The following is a 24,051-nucleotide window of genomic DNA, read 5'->3' as shown; positions in this document are numbered from 1 at the left end:
AGGGCTGGGCGATATGGCCTCTAAATGATATCGTGATATGTTTTGGCCATATCACGATACACGATATATATTGCGATATTTTGACATTTCCTCTAAAGCACAAAATGCTTGATTTAACCCTTTGATGCATACAGTCACGCCAATATGATGATTATAATAAGTCCCTGCAACATATGTTTGCATTATTAAACCATGAAGATGCTTTAAGAAATTACTAAATGAAAATGTACTAAGAGTAGGTTAAAAAATTGGGGAGGACGGGAGAGATAGAAAATTGTAATAAAGAAGTACAGACACAGTGTGGTTATGAAGACAGCAGACAGACACTACAGTTAAAGACAACAGGCACTAGTAGTAAATACCTTTGAGTACGCCTCACTTACAAACATCACATCAATAGCTATAGGAGAGAGGAGGAGGAGGAGGAGGAGGGGAGAGGAGGAGGGGAGAGGAGGAGGAGAGGGAGGGGAGAGGAGAGAGGAGAGGGAGAGGAGAGGAGGAGGGGAGGGGGAGAGGAGGAGGAGGAGAGGAGGAGGAGGGGAGGAGGAGAGAGAGGAAGAGGAGGAGGAGGGAGAGGAAGAGGAGGAGGAGAGGAGATGTTGGGTCCAGAACTGGTTGGAAAGGAAATTATAGAAGAACCCATAGCAAAGTTGTACAATAGAGCTTGTAAAATTCACGGTAAATTTCCACCCTGGACTACTGCACTCTCAGTCACAGTAACAGCTTGGGACTTGTTGTCATTTCGCCTGGATGTACAGAACGCATCACCAGATCAATCTCAGATGCACATCACTCAGCACTATAGGAACTGAACGACACACACACGCGTGTGCACACACACACACACACACACACACACACACACACACACACACACACACACACACACACACGCACGCACACACAGAAGCCAGGCCACAGCGGACCAAAATAAATCGCTCGTTACCCACAGAAAGGCAGAAAGCATACCAACGCACGCAGTAAAATACAGCCAATTAATTCATAATCAACACAGACCCGCCCCACACAGCTACTAAATATTAAAAAAAAGAATTTCACTCACAACGTTACTTCTTAGGAGGAAATAGTGTCCCTGTCGCTCCCATCACTTGTAAATGAAATCCATCCTTCGCTCTTTTCTGATGAAACGTTCAATAACCTCCTCTGCAGTTGCAAATCCAGCAATGCAACAAACAGCAGTCTTTTGTGATCTAATCGATCCTTCATTTGCGTGAGGATGCTGTCGAAATCCACTAAACATTGTTCTGTTGATGCGTGACACACGTTCCATTTTTGGGACTCCGACTCCGACAGGTGGACACTCAGACAGTCACCCAAGCGATTGCCAAAGCAGTGCACTCACCAAAGCTGTGGGCTCACCTATCCCATCTATGAGGATTGGTTCATTCCCCGCCACACGCTCCGCTCCTTTAAGGTACTGTGTTGATTGATGCATTCCCCGCCACACGCTCCGCTCCTTTAAGGTGCTGTGTTGATTGGTGCATTCCCCGTCACACGCTTTTGGAGCAAGTATCAATTCCAGCGCGCACCTGTCATAGTTTTTTATTAGCGCCCCAGAGGCTTTTTATACTGGGACTTCCCTTCAATCGATGTCGGGTCGTTTTGAATACTTCTGTTTCTGCCTGTTGTTCCCCGTTGCTGTGCCTCGTCTACTCTCCCTCCAGGACATCTGTGGATTGCCGCTGGTGAAGACCTTGTCCCCCGTTTTGAGCTGCGCCTCGTTTACCCGCTTTACTCTTGCGCTTTGGTGAGTTTGAACCAAACCCTTTTATGGACGATTCTGTTTTGTGTGTTTTGAAGAACACTGAAGAGTTCTATTTTTGCTTACACTTGACTCAGCTAAGTTGTGTGTTAAAGGAGACACTGAAGATTATCATTTGCTTGCACTGGACTCAGCTGGGGTGTGTGTTTAGAAGAGACACAGAAGTTTTGTTTTGCACTGACCCTCAGCTAAATTGTGTGTTGTGGTGAACACTGAAGATATCGTTTTGTTTGTTCTGGACTCAGCTAAGGGAGGAGGAGACCGCACTGCCTCTGTGTGATGTGGACTGTTATTTACCTCTCTCTCTCTCTCTCTCTCTCTCTTCCACCTCGAGTTGAAGCTGGGAGTATCTGCAGAGCCGCTTCAGCGTCAATACCGTTTCCCCACCTTGAACACCAGGAGGATCTGCAGAGCCGCAGATAACTCTGCTGAAGGCAGTCTCCCTTTGTTTCAAGATTGTTACTTGCTCCTTTTTGACTCTGAAAATAAATACGCCCTAGTATTTGGCTAACTCTGAACTACCTGTCTGTGCCGTGCGTTTGAGGTCGGTTTCAAACCCTAACACCATCTTCCTCTTCTTCTTCTTCCTCTGGGTGAACATTTCGATGACTTAGCTATTAGCTCACGTTAGCTACAACAAGTTAGCTTACAGACAGTCCAAGCCGGCAATCACGTCAATTACACTACTTCAACTGAGATAAAAAAAAATATATATATATATATCATCAAACGATGCACAATAAGTTCATGAACAATAACAAAACACTCCACCCTGGGCCTGGTAGCTGCGGTGGTAGCCCTTTAGCTACGTTAGCTCCAACAAGTTACCTTGTTCAACTGAGTTAAAATGATTTTGTAAACAAAGCTGCAGAGCCGCAGAGTTGACACCATTCTCTGATTGGATTTCAAGGCTGTCAATCATTCAACGTCCATGTAGCTGCAGAGCCGCAGAGTTGGCACCATTCTCTGATTGGATTTCAAGGCTGTCAATCATTCAATCCCCCATTCAATGGCAAGAGTTTAAATGCACGGACCGTGCTTAGATGACGTTAATAGCCTATTTTGAGTGGCTATTATTTAATCCCGGGTCAACCCGTGCAGGGAATTCTGCACCTGTTTTTACTGCAGCCATTAGCAGTGCAGGCCTGAGCTCAGAGCTGTACATTTTGGCAATTTTTTGAAGAAAAAAAGAATTCACTGGCATTTTTTTTTCAGAGGAAAACATTTCTAATAAAAAGAAAATAATATTAATAATTTAAAAACAAAATATATATACATATATATATGTAAATTAATAATAATTATGAGTGAATTTGTGTTTCAGGTGTTGTCATGGAGAAACCTCCACTGATACACACTACTGTGAGAAAATAATAATCAAAGGGATAATGGCTTATAGCAGACTTAATGATTTTATACTGTAACGTTTGGCTACTTTAAATCATTGAAGAGAGAGAGAGAGACCCCCCCCCCCCCCCTCGGGTTTTGTTCTAGGTTTGCGTTTTGATCGTCTAAGCTGCCGTAGGTGATGTCACACTTGAATGTAAACAGGAAGAGTTTAATACACGGAGATGGAAACTGGATGATACTGTATAAAGAAACGAATAACCAATAAATATGAAGTTATGTTTAAACTTCTGTTGTCAAGTGTCGTCAATATAACCCCCTTTCCTCACGAATGGAACTAGTGTTGTGGAGTCCGCTTTGAGCGTTTTCCAGGGTTAGCATCTAACGCCAGTTAGCTTAGCCTAGTCATCATGGATAACTTGGTTAGCAGCTAACATTAGCCCATTGCTTGCGTCAATTAAATTGCATGTCATTAACCCTTTTCCCACCAATAACGTCGTACGACGGGTTTCAAGTTCATGCGAATTCTGCCAATAACGGCGTACGACGTGATTCTGATCATAATTTCATATTTTCGCCATGGTATTCATATTCCACTCACGGAGCCTTGTCAGATGCTGATGGACTCAGCACAACTCTGCAACGCTTCAATACTGCCACCTGGTGGCTGATCGGCGAGTTGCCAAACCGGAAATGCCCGTTGCAGCTCGGCCCGTCCCCTAATTCCGTCCGGCCACTCGTTTTAGCATCCCGGGACTCAATACACACACCGTGGATATGGATCTTTGCCATAACTCAATAATCTACATTATTTGGGCGTGTATTATAATAATATACAATATACAAACCGGAAATGGATCGCCTAGATCCCCACCACATAACTGGGATCTGTTTGCTCCACTCTCATCGCCCAACGGTACGAGGAGACTGACGTGAGTTTCAGCGTTTTTGTTTATTATTTTCGATCCAAAGGCTCTGATCAATATATCACCCATACTACATGAAGCATCTAACGACTATCACGGAATTATAAACGACCCCCCCCCCCCCTCCGTTCACCCGCGCATGATCAGTCATAACCCTTAGGACCATGTACAGTTGACATTTTTAATATAGCGTCGATCGGTATCAAACTGCATTTGATGATCTAATATATGCATTTGTGCCTATATCTCACGTTCTGGGAAATACTGCAGAAAACGATAAAAACATATTTATACTCTAGACGGTATTTTCGTATGAATGTGTGAATGAAAAAGTAAAACGTTCCTACATTCTGAACGATAGGTAATCGATGTTGAATGGGCCATAGTAATGTCAATTTAGCAATACAATTTAAAAAGTTATAGCCCTGCAAAGAAGGTGAACATCTCCATAGACTTACAGTACTGGCAGAGAATGGTATAAGATGATCAAAGTGGTGGCAGGGAATGGGTTAAAGGTCCGCGCTGGTCTGTCTAATGAAATTACAATTGCATGTCATTTAAGGTCCGCGCTGGTCATGTGTCTATAATGAAATGAGAGGACAGCTCTGCGCTAAAGCTAAAGTCTCATCAGCCGCGACGTGACAACATATACTCGATGTTCACGATATAATAACTTACTACATCTCATGTAGAACAAGCCGCGATACATCGAGTATACTCGATATATCGCCCAGCCCTAGTTAGAGGGCGGTATAATACCGTCTGCCAGCTTAGACACACTCAGAACAGTATGCACAAGGTGCCCCGCTGAATTATGAATGGATATAGATAATAAAAGAAATACTGTGACAGAAACGTAGATCTACGTTTCCGGCACTCAACGATCGGACGACAGAACCGTAGATCTACGTGAACGGCACTGAAAGTGTTAATACAAACAACGTACATGAAGTCTTTGGACCCATGGGACATGCAGTCACAGGTTTCTACTTCCAACATTTACATCAGCATTTCAACACGTCCCAGCTTTCCTTTGTATCCTGGGCCTGGGGTGGTGTTGAAGGATGGGAGGAGGAGGAGGAGGAGGAGGAGGAGGAGGAGGAGGAGGAGGAGGAGGAGGAGAACAAATTAAAATAAAAAAATACCGTAGTTTGAGTTGAGCAATATATCTTTATGGTATATTGTCTCTCTCTGATAACTTATTGTGATTTTTCCTTTTTATATTCTTGTTCTGATACACAGTTTTGTTGTCTAAATGAATGCTACCAAGAGTCAAGATTTCTGACAACAGTATTAGTGAGACATTTGAGAATGTTGATTGAAAGTCCAATGTGATGAACATTGATTGGATTATCTATCGTGTGATTATCCATATCTAAGCAGATATTGGATATACTATCGAAACAGAAAGAAAAAGTAATTCTTAATATCATGGTATTTTTAGCTGAGACCAGCAGCTCCATAGCTCACTCTGTCGGTTGGTTGGTCCACTAAAGTGTCCCCACCCACTAGTGGCCAGTGTTTTCGGCTCCTAGGAGGCTGAAGTGTGTGTGCGTGTGCATGTGTACATGCAGGCTTGTTATTTATTTTCCATGTGGTCCAGCCCTACGTGTGTCATATTATTGATATGAAAAACACAGCAATGTTACGTGTTAGAATGTGGCCACAAAACACAGATAAAGCGGACAGAAGGTGTTTCTGTTGAATTAGAATGAGATAATGTAACGTGTGTTTGCAGAAACCACAGCTTTGCTAACAAGACGGTGACATATCCATCAATTCCAAAGGGTCATCCTCTCCCAACCTGATCTGTCACAAATCCAGACACTCGTCATTGGTCCTGTCCAAAGATGGATACTCCTCATTGAAAAAACATTTTAAATAAACAGACAGACAGATAGAATGGATCAGTGTTTCTGGGCCATGCCTCTGATTTCTCTTTCTATCTATCTATTTGTCTTTCACTCTCTCTCTCTCTCTCTCTCTCTCTCTCTCTCTCTCTCTCTCTCTCTCTCTCTCTCTCTCTCTCTCTCTCTCTCTCTCTCTCTCTCTCTCTCTCTCTCTCTCTCTCTCTCTCGCTTATCTCTGTTTATTAGATCATTGATATGACAATGTCGTTAATTATGCTAGTTGACCTCTTAGTGAAAGGTCAGAGTCAGGGGGTTAGGTCAACACTAGACACTTTTAACAGGTCACTGCATTCCCTTATTTACTTGATTTGTCTGTCTTTTTTAATTGTCATTCTCCCTTTCTCTCTCCCTCTCTCCCTCTCTCTCTATTAGATTATTGATATGACAGTGTGGTTCATTATGTGACCTAATTGCCCTCTTAGGATATAGTCAGGGGTGGGGTTTGCTGTTAAGGCTTTTTATGGACACAACACGCAACTGTTGTAGTCTCTTGTAGTCTCATCATCTCCTAGTCTCATTGTCCTCTTGTAGTCTCATCATCCTCTCCTAGTCACATTGTCCTCTTCTAGTCTCATTGTCCTCTTCTAGACTCATTGTCCTCTTCTAGACTCATTGTCCTCTCCTAGTCGCATTATCCTCTTCTAGTCTCGTTGTCCTCTTCTAGTCTCATTGTCCTCTTCTAGACTCATTGTCCTCTCCTAGTCGCATTATCCTCTTCTAGTCTCGTTGTCCTCTTCTAGTCTCATTGTCCTCTTCTAGTCTCTTTTATCCTGGGAGGATTTGCTGAGCATTTTTGCTCTTTTTCAGCAATGCCCTGAACTTCTAAACAAGCATTTCATCATAAAGTATTCTGCATTTTATTATGACAAATAATAAACAAACTTGAAACTTGAACTTCTACTCCTCGATCAAGCTTCTCTCTGTTGCCACACCATTCTTTCTTTCTTCCATCCATCCATCCATCCATCCATCCATCCATCCATCCATCCATCCATCCATCCATCCATCCATCCATCCATCCATCCATCCATCCATCCATCCATCCATCCATCCATCCATCCATCCATCCATCTAGTGCTGAGTGGTAGTGTTGATGCGCTGTTGTTTTCTGCCCTGCTACACAGACTAATACATACACATCAGAATAATGAGACCCTACACTGCCATAGACTGAATGTAGACACGCACACACTGCCATTTTACACACACATAACTGTAGCCATGCATGCATGATGCATACACACACACACACACACACACACACACACACACACACACACACACACACACACACACACACACACACACACACACACACACACATTATAGACACATGCACAGATGTGACACAGACATACACACAATGGCATAGCAAGGACACGAACAGGCGTGACACACACACACACACACACACACACACATACACACATGATGTACATACATAATGGCGTGGCAAGCACATGAGGACGCACGCATAATACACACACATAGGCGTGATGTACACACAGGCCACACACACACACACACACACACACACACACACACACACACACACATATACATATACACACACCCACCCTCATGTGTCCCTCTTTGTGGTTATTTGTCTGTCTGTGTCTCTGTTCATCCATCTGTGATCTTGTTCTGCATGATGATTTCATTCCACAACTCTTCTCTTCTATTCTCTGTACACACATTTGTGGGCACAATGGGCCTCATTCAACAATACTCTCATTATTTTTCTTATATTCTTGCTTACCTGTCTGTTAACACTTTGAGTGCCACGAGGTGGCGCCAGAGTTAGCGCTTCAATGCCACCATCGGCGCCAATGTTACGCTTAATATCGCCTAATCTATGTTTTAAATTATGGCTATGTGTCTAATCTGCCCGTCGCTTATCAAAGAATCCTTTTCCAGTCTGTGCTGTCAAGGCAGATTGGTTTTTTATCGCTTCATTTCCGTTTGAGAGCATTTTGAAAAGCACCCGTTTTGAGGTAAAAAACAGTTCATTCTAGACCATTCTATGATAATCGTCTTTTACTGGATATTCCAGAACGTTGATATTTGTCGGCCTATTTATGAATCGTTTTCAAATAAACGCTAGATGATCAATATTATACGTGCACGCAAGCACATTCGAGCCGCGCACGAATAATCGCCGTGTTCATTTCCTCTTGGACTTTTACAGTGAAACCGAAAGAGCCCATTTCACAAAACAGCTTATATCTTCATCAAAATTAGTCTGATTATCCTAACACTGATAACATAGATTCCTTACCTGACATCAGATGGTATCCAACTGGTATATTCCAATTCCTGATCACCATTCGAAAAAATCGATAAGTGTATGGATCCAACGTGTGTACAGTGCAGTACATGATTCCGCGGGTCTCAGAGGCTCCAGAATGAACTGTGATAACCCCGGCTGCATCAGTGGACTGGAAAATGTGGAGTACAGGATTTTTTTCCCCATCCATTTTCATTGAGTCCATTCCAAAATCCCTTATGTCATCTGGGAGACGATAGGGGGCACTTTTTTCCACATCTGATCGCCGGCGGCGCTCGGGTATACTAGGGTAGGCTCGCGTGATGCAATATGATTTCAGATCGCAAAAAAAAGAAATCAGAGAAATCTTGTGAGTGGCTTTCAACATAACTATCGGAAACCCGAGATATCTCGTGAGTGGCAGTGAAAGTGTTAAGAGAACAATAAGAAAAGCCACCGCCACATTCATCAAGCCGTTCTTAAAGTCCAAATCTGTTCTTACCCAGGTTTTTTTTAATGGTGAATCCCACTCATTCAAAACTGGATGCGCGTTCTCGCGCAAGACATTTGCATACAGAGACACGCCTCGCAGGCTCATTATAATACGAGAGCCGTGGGTCTGCATCGGATCCCCCGGCCGTATTCAAGCGCTGGAGCGCTTTGCGAAGGATCAAAATGAGATAGGAATCAAATGTATTGTCATCATACAGCACCTATAGCTATATAGTGGAATATACTGTATTAATATAGTCATATAATAGTAGTTGGCTAGTTGCGCACTTCTGGCCACTTCCTGCAATGCGCACATACACACGTACTGTATACAGTATGTGCAAAATGAATCGTTCCAGCAAACTACTGTAGGCTTTGTCAATACTGAACGACTGTCAAGAGCCAATCGCACAGGTTGCCACTCATCTGGCTCTGCAAATAGATCTAGAGTCTGAATATCTCTGCATATATAGCCTGATGACTGGCAGTGTGCATAGTACAGTGCGTGCTCCAAGTCAAACTGGATGACACATCTCTCTCAAATCCATTCTGAGAACGGAATGCAGTGCCTGCGACGTGGGTCTTGATTGATTGAAAATTGTATTAACAGATTGCAGAATGGGTACAATACAGTACAGCTCAATACACACAATTGTTAAGGGGATGGAGACCAGAGAAAGACTTTCGTCTTGTTTACATCAGGGTCCCCCATTTTCAATTCATCATAACATATATCTGACATACATGACATACAGATAGACAGTACTGCTACATCTATACATTTATGACATACCAGATCTACAAATACAGTACTGTTTGTGATACAAAAAGAGTTAAAAAATTTGATTTTACATTTGATGTAGAAACTGTACATTGGAGGAGGTGGGGGGGGGGGGGGGGTTTGGGTAGGTGGGGTGGGGTGGGGGGTAACTGTACATTGGAGGTGGTTGAGTGGGTGGGGTGGGCCCGGTGGGGTGGGGGGGATGGGTAGGCGGGTGGGGGTAACTGTACATTGGATTATCGACGAAGCCTACTTGGTCCAAGAAGAGGGTCTCGTGTATTACTGGGTTTAAGTCAGTTGTTTATTTATTTATGTTTTACTGTTTGCATACGAGGTGGTCCGCAAATGTTCTTGATAAAAATCTAGTGGTCCGCATAAAACAGAAGTTTGGGAACCACTGATATAGACGATCTCTAAATATGCGTTCTATGCTACGTATACAGTACTGCATATCTGTATGTCATGTCATAAATGTCATGATATATATCTGTATATCTGTATGTTGTGTATGTCATAAATGTCATTATGAATTGAAAATGGGGGACCCTGATGTAAACAAGACGAAAGTCTTTCTCTGATCTGCCTCCCCTTAACAATTGTGTGTATTGAGCTGTACTGTATTGTACCCATTCTGCAATCTGTTAATGAAATCTTCAATCAATCAATGGCCTGGGCGCGTGTATGCTTTCCCCAACGCAGTTGTGTTTCCGCGTTCCCGTTTTGCACTCTGATTGGCCAGTTCATGTGACATGTGCGCCAATCGTGGGACAGCAAGTTCTGCGCCTATTTCCGGGTCTAACAGCCTGCAAACTACCTGGCGTTCTATCGCCATGCTCTAAGACAAACTCTAACCTTAACCAACTTCGAAAGAGTGCCTAAGCTTAACCGTCGAAAGAAGGGCAGGCGTTCTATCGCCATGCTCTAAGACAAACTCTAACCTTAACCAACTTCGAAAGAGCGCCTAAGCTTAACCAGTGTAGAAACTTGCGGTCCCACGATTGGCGCACATGTCACATGACCAGAAACGCGCGGGCCAAACAGAGACGCGGAAACACAACTGCATTGGGGAAAGCATACAGGCGGCCTGGGCGGCCAGAGCATAACTGTTCTAACAGCAATATATAATCCATTTCAGACAGAACGCACGCAATAAGTTATAATAATAATAATTATTATTATTGAAAAGTTCTGTATTTTTAAAGTCGTATTTGGGGGCAATTAACCAATGGTATAGGCTTTTTAAAATGTTATTCATTTGGGGTAAGAATTTCTTATTTCGGTAAGAGTGCTCTCGACCACTCTTATAATTTGTTCTTGCCTGAGAAAAAAGCAACAATAAGAAAACATTGCTGAATCCCAGGTAAGAACAAAGTAAGAGGAAATGCTAGTTAAGAATGAAATCTGTTCTTATATCGCTTCATGCATGAGGCCCATTGATTATCACCCACACATATTCTGCTGTTTAGCATGAGATGGACTTAAAGTGAAAAATACTTCCAGGCATCAAATGTATTATTTATTATTAATTGAAATAGTTGAAGTGACATTTCTCCACATTCACAAACACTGTTCCTATCTGTTGATCTTTTCTACGATCTGGTGTAGTGGTTAAGACCCCCTCCGCTGGAACCACATGTATCCCTGCTGGCCTGGGATCAGATCTCACCAGTTCACAACCTTATCTGCTGTGTGACCTGCTGGCCTGGGATCAGATCTCGCGTGCGTGCGTGCGTGTGTGTGTGAGAGGTGAGTGAGAGATTATATTATCAGAGCGGTTCACGGGCAGCACTAACCTCATTTAACCTCACACACGAGAGCGCACACATACATTCACACATATATATATATATACAGTACACACACACATACTTGAATGCATGTACGTTATGCTTAAAGGAACACTCCAACATTTTGGGAAATATTGCCATCTTGTCCAGAGTCAGACGAGAAGACTGATATCAGTTTCATCTCTGCACATCAGTTTTAAGTTAACACTACCTAAAAGAAAAGAAACATCTATGCACATGTATCTCTGCTCCTTATAATCAGCTTGGTTGAATTTCACTTTAGTCAATCTAATATTCTTTTTCTGTTGAACCTTTAAACCAATATTTTAAAGTCTTCTTTCCTCTTCCTCCCATCTCATCTCCAATCCTCTCCACCCCTCTCTTCTCCTCTCTTCCCATTTCCTCTCCTCTCATCTCCTCTCCAGTCATCTCCTTTCCTCTCCTCCCCTTCTCCCCTCTCTTCTCCTCTCCTCTCCTTTCCTCTCCTCTCCTCTCCTCTCCTCTCCTCTCCTCTCCTCTCCTCTCCTCTCCTCTCCTCTCCTCTCCTCTCCTCTCCTCTCCTCTCCTCTCCTCTCCTCTCCTCTCCTCTCCTCTCCTCTCCTCTCCTCTCCTCTCTCCTCTCCTCTCCTCTCCTCCTCTTCTCTTCTCCTCTCCTCATTGTGTCATCCACAGCATGAACATTACTTTAATAACAGCAGAGCGGACAGGATTGGAAGAGTGTCACACCGCATGCTTGATTCCTCACATCACGGCCCCTGACACAACGCCACGCCACACAGCTCTCACTCCGTCTCTCACTCTGTCTTTCCATTTTACATCACTCCTGTCTTTCTTCATCTCGCTGTCTCCCATCCTCCTCAATTGTATTATTTCTCTCTCTCTCTCTCTCTCTCTCTCTCTCTCTCTCTCTCTCTCTCTCTCTCTCTCTCTCTCTCTCTCTCTCACCCCCTTTATTCTCTCTCGCTCCTCACTTCATGTCATGTTCTGTTTCTCCCTCCCTCCTAAATGCAGAGGATACATTCCTGTTATATGTAAAAATGTACCTTTCCTTTGCATGATGTCTAGCACTATGTATGAGACGTGGTGCAGCCTGCTCAGACACTGTGATGTCTTTGTGAAGATCGCATCTGAAACATATCACAGTGATGTCTTTGTGAAGATTGCATCTGAAACATGTCACAGTGATGTCTTTGTGAAGATCGCATCTGAAACATGTCACAGTGATGTCTTTGTGAAGATCGCATCTGAAACATGTCACAGTGATGTCTTTGTGAAGATTGCATCTGAAACATGTCACAGTGATGTCTTTGTGAAGATCGCATCTGAAACATGTCACAGTGATGTCTTTGTGAAGATTGCATCTGAAACATGTCACAGTGATGTCTTTGTGAAGATCGCATCTGAAACATGTCACAGTGATGTCTTTGTGAAGATCGCATCTGAAACATGTCACAGTGATGTCTTTGTGAAGATTGCATCTGAAACATGTCACAGTGATGTCTTTGTGAATATCGCATCTGAAACATGTCACAGTGATGTCTTTGTGAAGATTGCATCTGAAACATGTCACAGTGATGTCTTTGGGAGGACCACATCTGAAACTGTCCTATTAGGCTCTTCTTCTTGAAACTGAAAAGGCAATGTTGTTGTTCAACACAAGTGATACTGCTTCTGTGTCCATCAATCCAACCTCTCTCTCTCTCTCTCTCTCTCTCTCTCTCTCTCTCTCTCTCTCTCTCTCTCTCTCTCTCTCTCTCTCTCTCTCTCTCTCTCTCTCTCTCTCTCTCTCTCTCTCTCTCTCTCTCTCTCTCTCTCTCTCTCTCTCTCTCTGTCTCTCTGTGTGTGTGTGTGTGTGTGTATGTTTACTTGATGTGATGCGGCTCCTGCCTTATTGACCAACCAACAGGAAACAATCTCACCCAGAGACAGGGACACTTTTTTGCCTGCCAGCCTGTCACACTGTGTGTGTGTGTGTGTGTGTGTGTGTGCGTGTGCGAATGAGAACATGGGTAGGTGTGTGTGAGTGTGGCGTGTGTCAGAACTGTGTTTTTTTTTTTTGCTGCGTCAGCGAAGTGCCACGCAACTCTGCAGATGTGCTTTGAAGACACCAACCTGGTGCACTAGATTGGAACGCCACCATGCGCCACCAAGACATCTAGCTGACCCAACACTCTCAGTCTCAGTATTTTCTCCTGGTTGGAGCTGTGTCCTTAGGTCTGACTCATGCCTGCAGGATATAGCATCCACACACACTAAGTAGGTTAACTGAATTAGGCAACGCACTAACTTGTTAGGGTTAGCCTAAAGTCGTATGTAAGTAAGGAGCGAGACATGGACACTGTTAAAAGTAGAGGGCAGTGGTGTGGTCTCGTCTGAAGGGGGCGACAGTGGCTTAGGAGGTAGAGTGGTCGCCAGTAATCAGAAGGTTCCCGGTTCGATTCCGGCGGATGCCTCCTGGCAGCTTGTCTGAGTGTCCTTGCAGGTTGGTACCTTGCATGGTTGCCTCTGCCGTCGGTGTGTGAATGTGTGAGTGAATGTTGTGAATGTGAGGCACAAGTTGTAAAGTGCTTTGGATAAAAGCACTATATAAATGCAGTCCATTTACCATGAAGTAGTGGGCATACTGTGACTTTATACAACCTGCCCCCCAACTCACGTCAGTTTAATCATAAAGAGTTAGGCTAAATCAGTAAACTGAACTTAAGTGGGTTTACCCTCCACTACATCCTCCTCTAGGCCTACTCTTCACAGTAGCCTGGTCAAAATATCTTTGACAACCACGCGCGCGCCCGTACTCCGATCCGTGCAATAATATTCACAGGGGTATATATTGTCATTTGAAATAAGTTACCAATGCATTGCCCCGTGGGATTATGCCCCCCGCTGCAAAATAAATTATGTCTGCCTGTCTGCCAGTCGCAGACTGTGAGTGACTGTCACTCAAATCGCTTATGGGCGGAGCCAAGCCAAAAACTGCTTGAAATCTTGAAGTGGAAAAATGCTGCTTTTGAATACTTGATTAGAAATACAAAACAATGCATTTTTGGGGAAAAAACTTTACAGATGTGTTCCATACACTCACAGGAATTGTGTAAAGTTGCCCAAATAGTGAAAGGAATAGCAAGACATGTCCCCTTTAATTAATCTAAGGCACAGCATTTATTACTATTTAAAAGCCCTGAGGGCTCAACACAGAATACATAGTTAGAAAAGTCTTGAGTTGATCATTTACTAATGATTCAAGTGAATGAATGAATGAATGAAAAGTTTATTTCTTGGACATGTTATTCTTCTTATTTCTTCAAACAACTCACAGTGTCTTGATCCGTCAGACCAAACAATCATAACAACAAATTAAAAAAATCATTAAAGAAAATAAAAATATTAAAAAAAAAGAACAAAGAAAAAACAGGAATTATAAACAAAAGAGCAATGTGTTTGGTTGGCAGACATGTCCAAAAAAAGGAGTAGAGGGAAGCTTAGCTTATTGATCCCTACCCCCTTACATTTGTATTTGTTCTTCCATTAGAATTTACATAATTTAGTATATTACAATATAGAATATTATTTTTTACTTATATTAAAAGTTTACAATAAAAAACATGATTCACTTGACAGCAGTGAATATAGTACATCACTACATACACAATATAACATAATTTTGTTTATCCTCACTACTCATTTCTGTATTTTTCTAATGTGTATTTTTTATTTTAGACATGCAGACAATTTAGTGATGGGATGATAGTTATTATCACTATCTCCTGCTTTATGCAATGGCGTAACACAAGCAACCTTCCACACTTTGTGAATTATAACTGATAGAATGGTTAAATTAGAAATACATGTTATATATTCTGACATCATCAAGGCAGAGAGCTGGAGAAAGAGACTGTCCAGACCAACGTCTTCAGTAGCTTTCCTGGAATCAATGGCAGGACGTGCTCCAGTAACTACATTAGGAGTGAGAAGTGGGCAAACTGGGGCGGCTACGTGGTGCAGTGGGCAAGGCGCTCACCACGAATACTGGAGAGACGCTGGGTTCGCCTGTTCGAGCCCAGCGCTCCACATTGCTTTCAGTTTAGCTGGTCGTCCGTACTAATACACATTGGCAGTATTAGGGGGTGGGAAACTGATGGGTGGGGATCGGGCGTTGTGGACAGCGACTCCTACAGGTCGGTTGGTGCGCCTGCGCAGTAGAATCAGGAAGCAATGGGGGTGGCGCCCCTCCAAAGCGCAGACCCCTGACGCTGAAAGATCGCGCCGCGCAGGTGAAAAGATGCGACTGCTGTTACCTCGAGTATCGGAGGGGACTCGTGCTATGTATGACTTAGTCCACATTGCAGCCGGCTTGTGGGAGGCAAGAAACAGCGTTCGAGACAGGGGAGGGTTGAATTGGATGATACGGAAATTGGGATGGGAGAAAAATAGAAAATGGGAGAAAAAGTGGATAAAAAAAAAGAAGTGGGCAAACTGAAGGGGCATGACTTACAGTATGAATAGAAACATCCATTTCTGAATTACTCAGATTTACCAGATCACATGTTCCCATTTTCAAAAAGGTGGCCAACTGCAGCAAAATGCTTATTAAAAGCTGTGCATATTTCCTTGTCAGAAAATACTCACTAACCAGAATTCACTACCTTCCAGAATGTTTTTTTTCTCCAAATGTAGCCAAGAGTAAAGACCCTAACCCTGTCAAAACAGCAGTCAAAGTGTATATTTTCAGCAATATGTTTGTTTACCAATAGGTTAAAGTGTTATTAGTGAAACAGGCGAATATCGACGCTAGGAAATGCATGCCACCATTTTGTTTGTAGTCATATGAGGAGAGGAGACCCAGGGCTTTCGATGGGCTTTGGAATTTAGAAAAAACTACACTACCCAGCTCAAGCCAGCTCCTTGACTTGTGGATTAACTTTTTAATTGATCTTATTTTTCGGGATTATCTCTCACAAACCTGAACGTTATTGGCATAAATGAGAACAGAGTTAGTTTATCTACCTTTCTGTGAACGTCTAGCAAAAAAAGGTGTTGGAATCTGATGAAAAATGGCTGAGAAATCTACATTATAAACAAATAACTGTACTTACAGTAGATTTCATTCACGGTTTTGCTGCACGGCTGGTGATACTAAATCCAGATTTAACTCTGCCATTGGAAAGGGGAGATTTAGCCCGATCCATAGATGTGCGACTTGCCTATTATAAGGTCATTTATAGGCCTGATATTCTATATTCTATATTCTATAATCATTTAAAATTGCAAATGTGTCCGGATGGCAGAATTCAGTACTGTATCTACAAACGATTCTGTTTAATCATCTTCCCTTTATTCATTTGCTTAGATCTTTTGTACATGTGATCTCAAGAAGGTGCTGAATGAGCTCAGTGGAAATTCTTCATGTCTGGTAAATTTTAGCATGGTGTTATTCACCGTCAAAGATAACAATTTTCTTTTTTTAAAGATAATTGATATTCTCCTTTGGTTCATTACAATTTACTCAAGCCTAGTAACAGACACACTATTTCTGACACTGGGAATACATTCCCTGAGATCCATAGATGTCCCCAGATACCAAGAACGTGCAAATGGACCTTGTAGAAATAGAGCAATCTTCCATTTACTTAGGTATGTATTTTTAGGAGGATATTCAAAAAATAGGGCTAGGGCTCAAGAGGTTAACCACCAAGCATTTAACTTTATACATGACAAATAAAACTAAACTTGAAACTAAAGATGTCGATCATGAAGGCCTGCTCGTTAAAATTTCAGATGAGATCTTATCTTAAGTCATGTAATAATGAGTAATATAACATGTTATTATGAAGAATAATGTAACATAATGTAATCACTAGGGCTGGGACTTTATTGTGTTAATTTCGATTAATTAACTACAGAATTCTTTTCCCGGAAAAATAAATAACTCATTTTAGCACACGTCGCAGCACTTTGCTCTCGTCTGGCGCTCCGGGCTGCGTTTTCGCAGCCTTTTTTTCCCGCCGCCTTTCGATCGCCAACCCACTCAACCTATTGCATGATTTCATTCTCGAGTTACAAGTCCGGTTGTGAACGGTCCTGAACTGACCACCAGTCACCGCTGATGGCGAAAATGATTGACCACCATTGAAGCCAGGGATGCGTTCTTCATGGGACGAGGCCAGCCAAAGATTTGAACAGAAGCGCGTGCACGCACATGCACCGATGTGCACGGCACACGCGTGCACACAGGAATGCGCTGCGCTCGCCAACTCGCTATAAGTACCCGCCTGGGCTACTTTGCATATCAATAGCGCCGGTCGTCAGGTGTGTTAAATACGTTCTCAGATACATTCACACCTAACTTGTGTTACATTCCATTCGTAAAGGCAATTAGGCACTGTCTTTAGTCTGTGCCAGAGTATTGAATACATACTGTGCTTAAGCGAGGGAACATTTATGCGCACGTGCGGGAGCGTCGGGAGCGTCGGGAGCACGCATGCACGTGGTGTCATTAGCGTGCGTGAAATCAGAGTTGATATGAGCAACGCACCGCTGGTTGTAGCCAAGGAGCGTCTGCTCCGAAAGTGATCCCAGACGGGCGCTCAGAGTGGGGGAAGGTGATACAAGAAGACTAAGAAGTCCTTTGGTTTGACTCAAGAGGCTAAATCAGTGGTGCCCAACCAGTCGATCGCGATCGACAGGTAGAGCGCGGGCTGATTTCAAGTAGATCTCGATTAATAAAATGTGATTATATATATATATATATATATTTTTTTTTGCAAAATCAACTCTGCCTCTCCTTGTTAACTACAACAAGCAATGCTTGTTCATTATGCTGCTTTTATAAAGCCTCAAATGACGGCTTACAATATACAATTTTGGCTGGTAGCTCTCGGCTAGGTGGTAAATTAAAAAGTAGATCTTGGTTCAAAAAACGTTGGGCACCCCTGGGCTAAATGAATGGCAGTGGACGGCCATTTTGGATAATCACGCTGAATTATTGCCGGTACACACATTATTGTGTAAGAAACTTCGGAATATTACCTTTCAAAAGAGAAAAGTCGTTTGCGCTATATATATTATTCATAAAATTGCTGCACTTTGTTAAAAATTGCATTGATCTGACTGTTGGTCTGTGTAGTAGCTAATAAACAAGATTTTGCTGCTTAAACGTATGTATAATAAATGTATATTCATTGATTCACTCTGTATACCAAATCCATTTGAATTGAAAAATTTGGCTTTTCGCATCAAATATTGATACGTGTTCAAAATGTGATTCATTTAGATTAATTAACTATAAAGTCTCTAATTAATTTGATGAAATATTTTAATCGAGTCCCACCACTAGTAAGCACACTACATTTAATTGAGAGTGGGCCTACATTACATAACTTACCCAACACTGCTACCTATTAGCCTACTCTAACACATTATGACTTGGTTAGGACTCGAAACCCAATGTTTTGAACTTGTGACTCGACTTGGTACTTGCCTGTCTTGACTTGGGACTTGCCTGTCTTGACTTGGGACTTGCCTGTCTTGACTTGGGACTTGCCTGTCTTGACTTGGGACTTGCCTGTCTTGACTTGAGACTTGCCTGTCTTGACTTGAGACTTGCCTGTCTTGACTTGGGACTTGCCTGTCTTGACTCTGTACTTGACTTGAGTTTCATGAATTGAGACGTACAAACTTGCAAAACTATGACTTGGCCCACCTCTGCTACAGGATCCTGGGACATGTATTTATTTTTACTCTGAGATACCCGAGTTCACCCCATAGTACAGCGCTGTACCATGTCAGCCTTCACTATACTGCTGTACAGGACATTATACCAAGAAGCTATATATACTGTGGAGGATGACAACTGGCTGAGGCAGCGTTGACCTAGGAAGACTTGTTAAAGTTGAATCATCACTGACACCTCTCCTCTTCTCTCTCTTTGTCTCCCCCTGTGTCTCTCTCTCTCTCTCTCTCTCTCTCTCTCTCTCTCTCTCTCTCTCTCTCTCTCTCTCTCTCTCTGTCTTTTCTCTTTCTTTCTTTCTTCCTTTCTCACTCCTCACTCACTTTCTCTATCTCTATCTGTTTTCTATCTCTATCTATGTTTTCTTTCTTTCTTTCTTTCTTTCTTTCTTTCTTTCTTTCTTTCTTTCTTTCTTTCTTTCTTTCTTTCTTTCTTTCTTTCTTTCTTTCTTTCTTTCTTTCTTTCTTTCTTTCTTTCTTTCTCCCTCTGTCTCTCCTCTTCACAGCAATTGAATCATCCTAATGTAATAAAGTACCATGCATCTTTCATTGAGGAGAATGAGCTCAACATAGTTCTGGAGCTGGCGGATGCAGGGGACCTGTCACGTATGATCAAGGTAAGACACCCCACTATGGCCTGGTACCTGGGATTACATACGTTTGCCAAAACAATACTTTCTTTCGATACCTTACTTTGCTGCATTAACTTGTTTTTCTACAATAATGATCAAGGTAAGACACCCTGCTATGGTTTGGTACTGGGAATGATACGTGGGATTCCATATGGACACCAAAACAATACTTTCTTTCAATACCTTACTTTGCTGAGTATGAACACGTTTTTCTACAATAACCAATTTTCTTTCCATTTAACAACATAAGCCAAAACTTGTCCAATGCTCAAATCCTCTCCTGCACAGAACTCCTCATACCACACCTTCAACAAGAACTATAGTAAACCATATTATTACCATAATATTGTTGATATTTTCAAGAGCTTCATAATCTACTTATTCGGAAGTCGATTTTTTTCAAACTTTTTTCTGAAGTATTCTCCTCCATGTTTCACAAATACTAGTGCAAACTTATTTACCTACAAATCAAAACAAGGTGTTGTTTACTCAATACTGGCTATGCTAATTGATAATTGATTATTCCCCTTCCTCCTGAGGGATTATTTAGAATATTAAAACGTTATATGCCTTGTTGAGTACTGTAGACGTATTGCCCCAGTACTAATAGATGATGGGATACATGATAGATGCATGATGGCTGCCACTATGTATGAGACGTGGTGCAGCCTGCTGAGACATGTCACAGAGATGTCTTTGGGAGGACCACATCTGAGATGTGTCACAGTGATGTCTTTGGGAGGACCACATCTGAGACGTGTCACAGTGATGTCTTTGGGAGGACCACATCTGAGACGTGTCACAGTGATGTCTTTGGGAGGACCACATCTGAGACATGTCACAGTGATGTCTTTGAGAGGACCACATCTGAGACGTGTCACAGTGATGTATTTGGGAGGACCACATCTGAGACGTGTCACAGTGATGTCTTTGGGAGGACCACATCTGAGACGTGTCACAGTGATGTCTTTGGGAGGACCACATCTGAGACGTGTCACAGTGATGTCTTTGGGGAGGACCACATCTGAGACATGTCACAGTGATGTCTTTGAGAGGACCACATCTGAGACGTGTCACAGTGATGTCTTTGGGGAGGACCACATCTGCTCTCTATCTCCTCTGTATCAGCTCTGTATCTACTCTGTATCAGCTCTGTATCACCTCTATATCTACTCTGTATCACCTCTGTATCTACTCTGTATCACCTCTGTATCAGCTCTGTATCTACTCTGTATCACCTCTATCAGCTCTGTATCTACTCTGTATCACCTCTGTATCAGCTCTGTATCTACTCTGTATCACCTCTGTATCACCTCTGTATCAGCTCTGTATCTACTCTGTATCACCTCTGTATCTACTCTGTATCAGCTCTGTATCTACTCTGTATAACCTCTGTATCACCTCTGTATTACCTCTGTATCACCTCTATCTACTCTGTATCACCTATGTATCTACTCTGTATCACCTCTGTATCACCGGTATCTACTCTGTATCACCTCTGTATCTACTCTGTATCACCTCTGTATCTACTCTGTATCACCTCTGTATCACCTCTGTATCTACTCTGTATCACCTATGTATCTACTCTGTATCTACTCTGTATCACCTCTGTATCTACTCTGTATCACCTCTGTATCACCTATGTATCTACTCTGTATCACCTCTGTATCTACTTTGTATCACATCTATCTACTCTGTATCACCTCTGTATCTACTCTGTATCACCTCTATCACCTCTGTATCTACTCTGTATCACCTCTGTATCTACTCTGTATCACCTCTATATAACCTCTGTATCTACTCTGTATCACCTCTATCTACATTTACATTTAGTCATTTAGCTGACACTTTTATCCAAAGCGACTTACATGTTCTGTACGACAAGCCATCAGGAAGGGCACAACTCTATCAGCTGAGCAACAATGTTCATCAAAGTGTTGCGTGCTACAGTGTAGGTTAGTTTATTAGGACAAGTGCATGACAGTACGGTTAGTTAGGGTTAGATTTTTTTAATTTTTAAAAATTCAGATAATGGTTGAAGAAGTGCGTCTTTAGTCGACGGCGAAAGATTGGACGTGTTTCGGCTGTCCTAACTGGGGTGGGTAGTTCATTCCACCATGTGGGGCAAGGACTGAGAATAGGCGACTTCTCTTTGATGACCCTCCCGGAGCTTGGATAGGAGTAGGTCTGAGGCGGCCAGAAGATGCAGAGCGTAGGGGTCTTGATGGTGTGTAGTTAGAGACCATTGACCGGAGGTAGGCGGGAGCGGTTCCCTTTGCCGCACGGTATGCTAGGTCGAGGGCCTTGAAGCGGATTCGTGCAGCAATGGGGAGCCAGTGCAGGTCCCTAAGAAGTGGGGTGACATGGGCCGACTTCGGTAGTTTTGAGATCAGGCGGGCCGTTGCGTTCTGAATGAGTTGAAGAGGCTTAGTGGCAGTGGCCGGGAGGCCAGCGAGCAGTGCGTTGCAGTAGTCGAGGCGGGAGATGACTGTTGATTGGACGAGGAGTTGGATGGCTTCTTTTGTCAGGAAGGGGCGGATCCTTCTGACGTTGCTCAGGAGGAATCGGCAGGTTCTGGTTGTCGCTGCGATGTGAGCAGAGAAGTTCAACTGGTCGTCGAGGACAACACCAAGGTTCTTGGCGGTCGGGGACGCGGTCACAGCTGCATTCTCGACTGTGATGGAAAGGTCGGTCAGGGGGGAGGATTTGGCCGGCAGGTGGAGCAATTCTGTTTTGCTTAGGTTCAGTTTGAGGTGGTTGGTCGTCATCCAGGCGGAGATGTCGGACAGACAGGCCGAGATCCGCTCAGAGACGTGGATATCTGAGGGAGGGAAGGAGAGGAAGAGTTGAGTATCGTCGGCATAACAATGGTAGGAGAAGCCATGAGACGTGATAATGTTACCCAGTGATTTAGTGTAGAGGGAGAAGAGAAGGGGTCCTAAAACCGAGACCTGGGGGACACCGGTCCGCAGGGGGCGGGTGGCCGACAGGGTCCCTCTCCATGACACTTGGTAGGAGCGGTCATTGAGGTATGATGACAGCCATGTCAGCGCAGAGCCAGCCACTCCCATTCCTGCGAGGGCCGCGAGGAGGATCTGGTGGTTGACTGTGTCGAAGGCTGCAGATAGATCTAGGAGAATCAGGACAGAGGAGAGGCCTTTCGCTTTTGCTAAGTGAAGTGCCTCTGTGACCGCAATGAGGGCTGTCTCTGTGGAGTGGCCAGTCCTGAAGCCTGACTGATTAGGGTCTAGGAGGTCATTCTGTAAGAGATAAGCAGTAAGTTGGTTGGATACAGCACGTTCAAGTGTTTTAGAAAGGAAGGAGAGAAGAGAGACAGGACGGTAGTTGCCTATGACGGTAGGGTTCAGGGATGGTTTTTTTATGAGGGGCGTGACTCTGGCTTGTTTTAGGGAGGTGGGGACCACCCCCGAGTTGAGTGAGGAGTTGATGGTTGCAGTTAGGAATGGGAGGATGTCCGGTGCTATGGTCTGGAGGAGTGGGGAGGGTAGTCGGTCCAGCTGGCATGTAGTCAGATGGTTTGACGTTACCAGTGTCTGTATCACCTCTGTATCACCTCTGTATCTACTCTGTATCACCTCTGTATCACCTCTGTATCTACTCTGTATCACCTCTGTATCTACTCTGTATCACCTCTGTATCACCTCTGTATCTCCTCTGTATCACCTCTGTATCTACTCTGTATCACCTCTGTATCTACTCTGTATCACTTCTGTATCACCTCTGTATCTACTCTGTATCTACTCTGTATCACCTTTGTATCTACTCTGTATCTACTCTGTATCACCTCTGTATCACCTCTGTATCTACTCTGTATCTACTCTGTATCACCTCTGTATCTCCTCTGTATCTACTCTGTATCACCTCTGTATCTACTCTGTATCACCTCTGTATCTCCTCTGTATCACCTCTATCTCCTCTGTATCACCTCTATCTACTCTGTATCTACTCTGTATCACCTCTGTATCACCTCTGTATCTACTCTGTATCACCTCTATCTACTCTGTATCACCTCTGTATCTACTCTGTATCTACTCTGTATCACCTCTGTATCTACTCTGTATCATCTCTGTATCACCTCTGTATCTACTCTGTATCTACTCTGTATCACCTCTGTATCTACTCTGTATCTACTCTGTATCACCTCTATCTACTAGGCTTGGGCGGTATGACGGTATTACGGTATACCAGGGTATTTCGAGATCCCGCCGGTATGATTCTCAATACCGTGACGTCACAGACTGCTATTACACTGACACTGAGTTGATTGTAGTGCACAGCACGCGCCGGCAGAGGGTTACGTGGCTATCGTTCTGGGACCTTGGAGCTAACGTTATAGTAGTACCTGGATGGTGCGGGGTAACTGGCTACCATCCCGGGAGCT

General features: G+C 43.3%; 1 protein-coding gene across 1 annotated transcript in view; it reads left to right on the top strand.

The window, feature by feature from the left end:
• The window catches only part of nek7 (NIMA-related kinase 7), a gene marked incomplete at its 3' end in the record, with an annotated part of 220,900 nt that overhangs the window by 41,909 nt on the left and 154,940 nt on the right, over positions 1–24,051 (top strand). Inside the window, exon 4 of the mRNA XM_084311227.1 lies at positions 19,524–19,634. Within this exon, the coding sequence (XP_084167353.1) occupies positions 19,524–19,634 (111 nt within the window). The remainder of the gene's footprint in view (positions 1–19,523; positions 19,635–24,051) is intronic.

This window comes from Notolepis coatsorum (genome assembly GCF_963971535.1).
Source record: "Notolepis coatsorum genome assembly, chromosome: 3".
Classification (NCBI taxonomy): Eukaryota; Metazoa; Chordata; class Actinopteri; order Aulopiformes; family Paralepididae; genus Notolepis; species Notolepis coatsorum.
The sequence above is the reverse complement of the archived record's forward strand: the minus strand, read 5'-3'. Positions and strand labels throughout refer to the sequence as shown.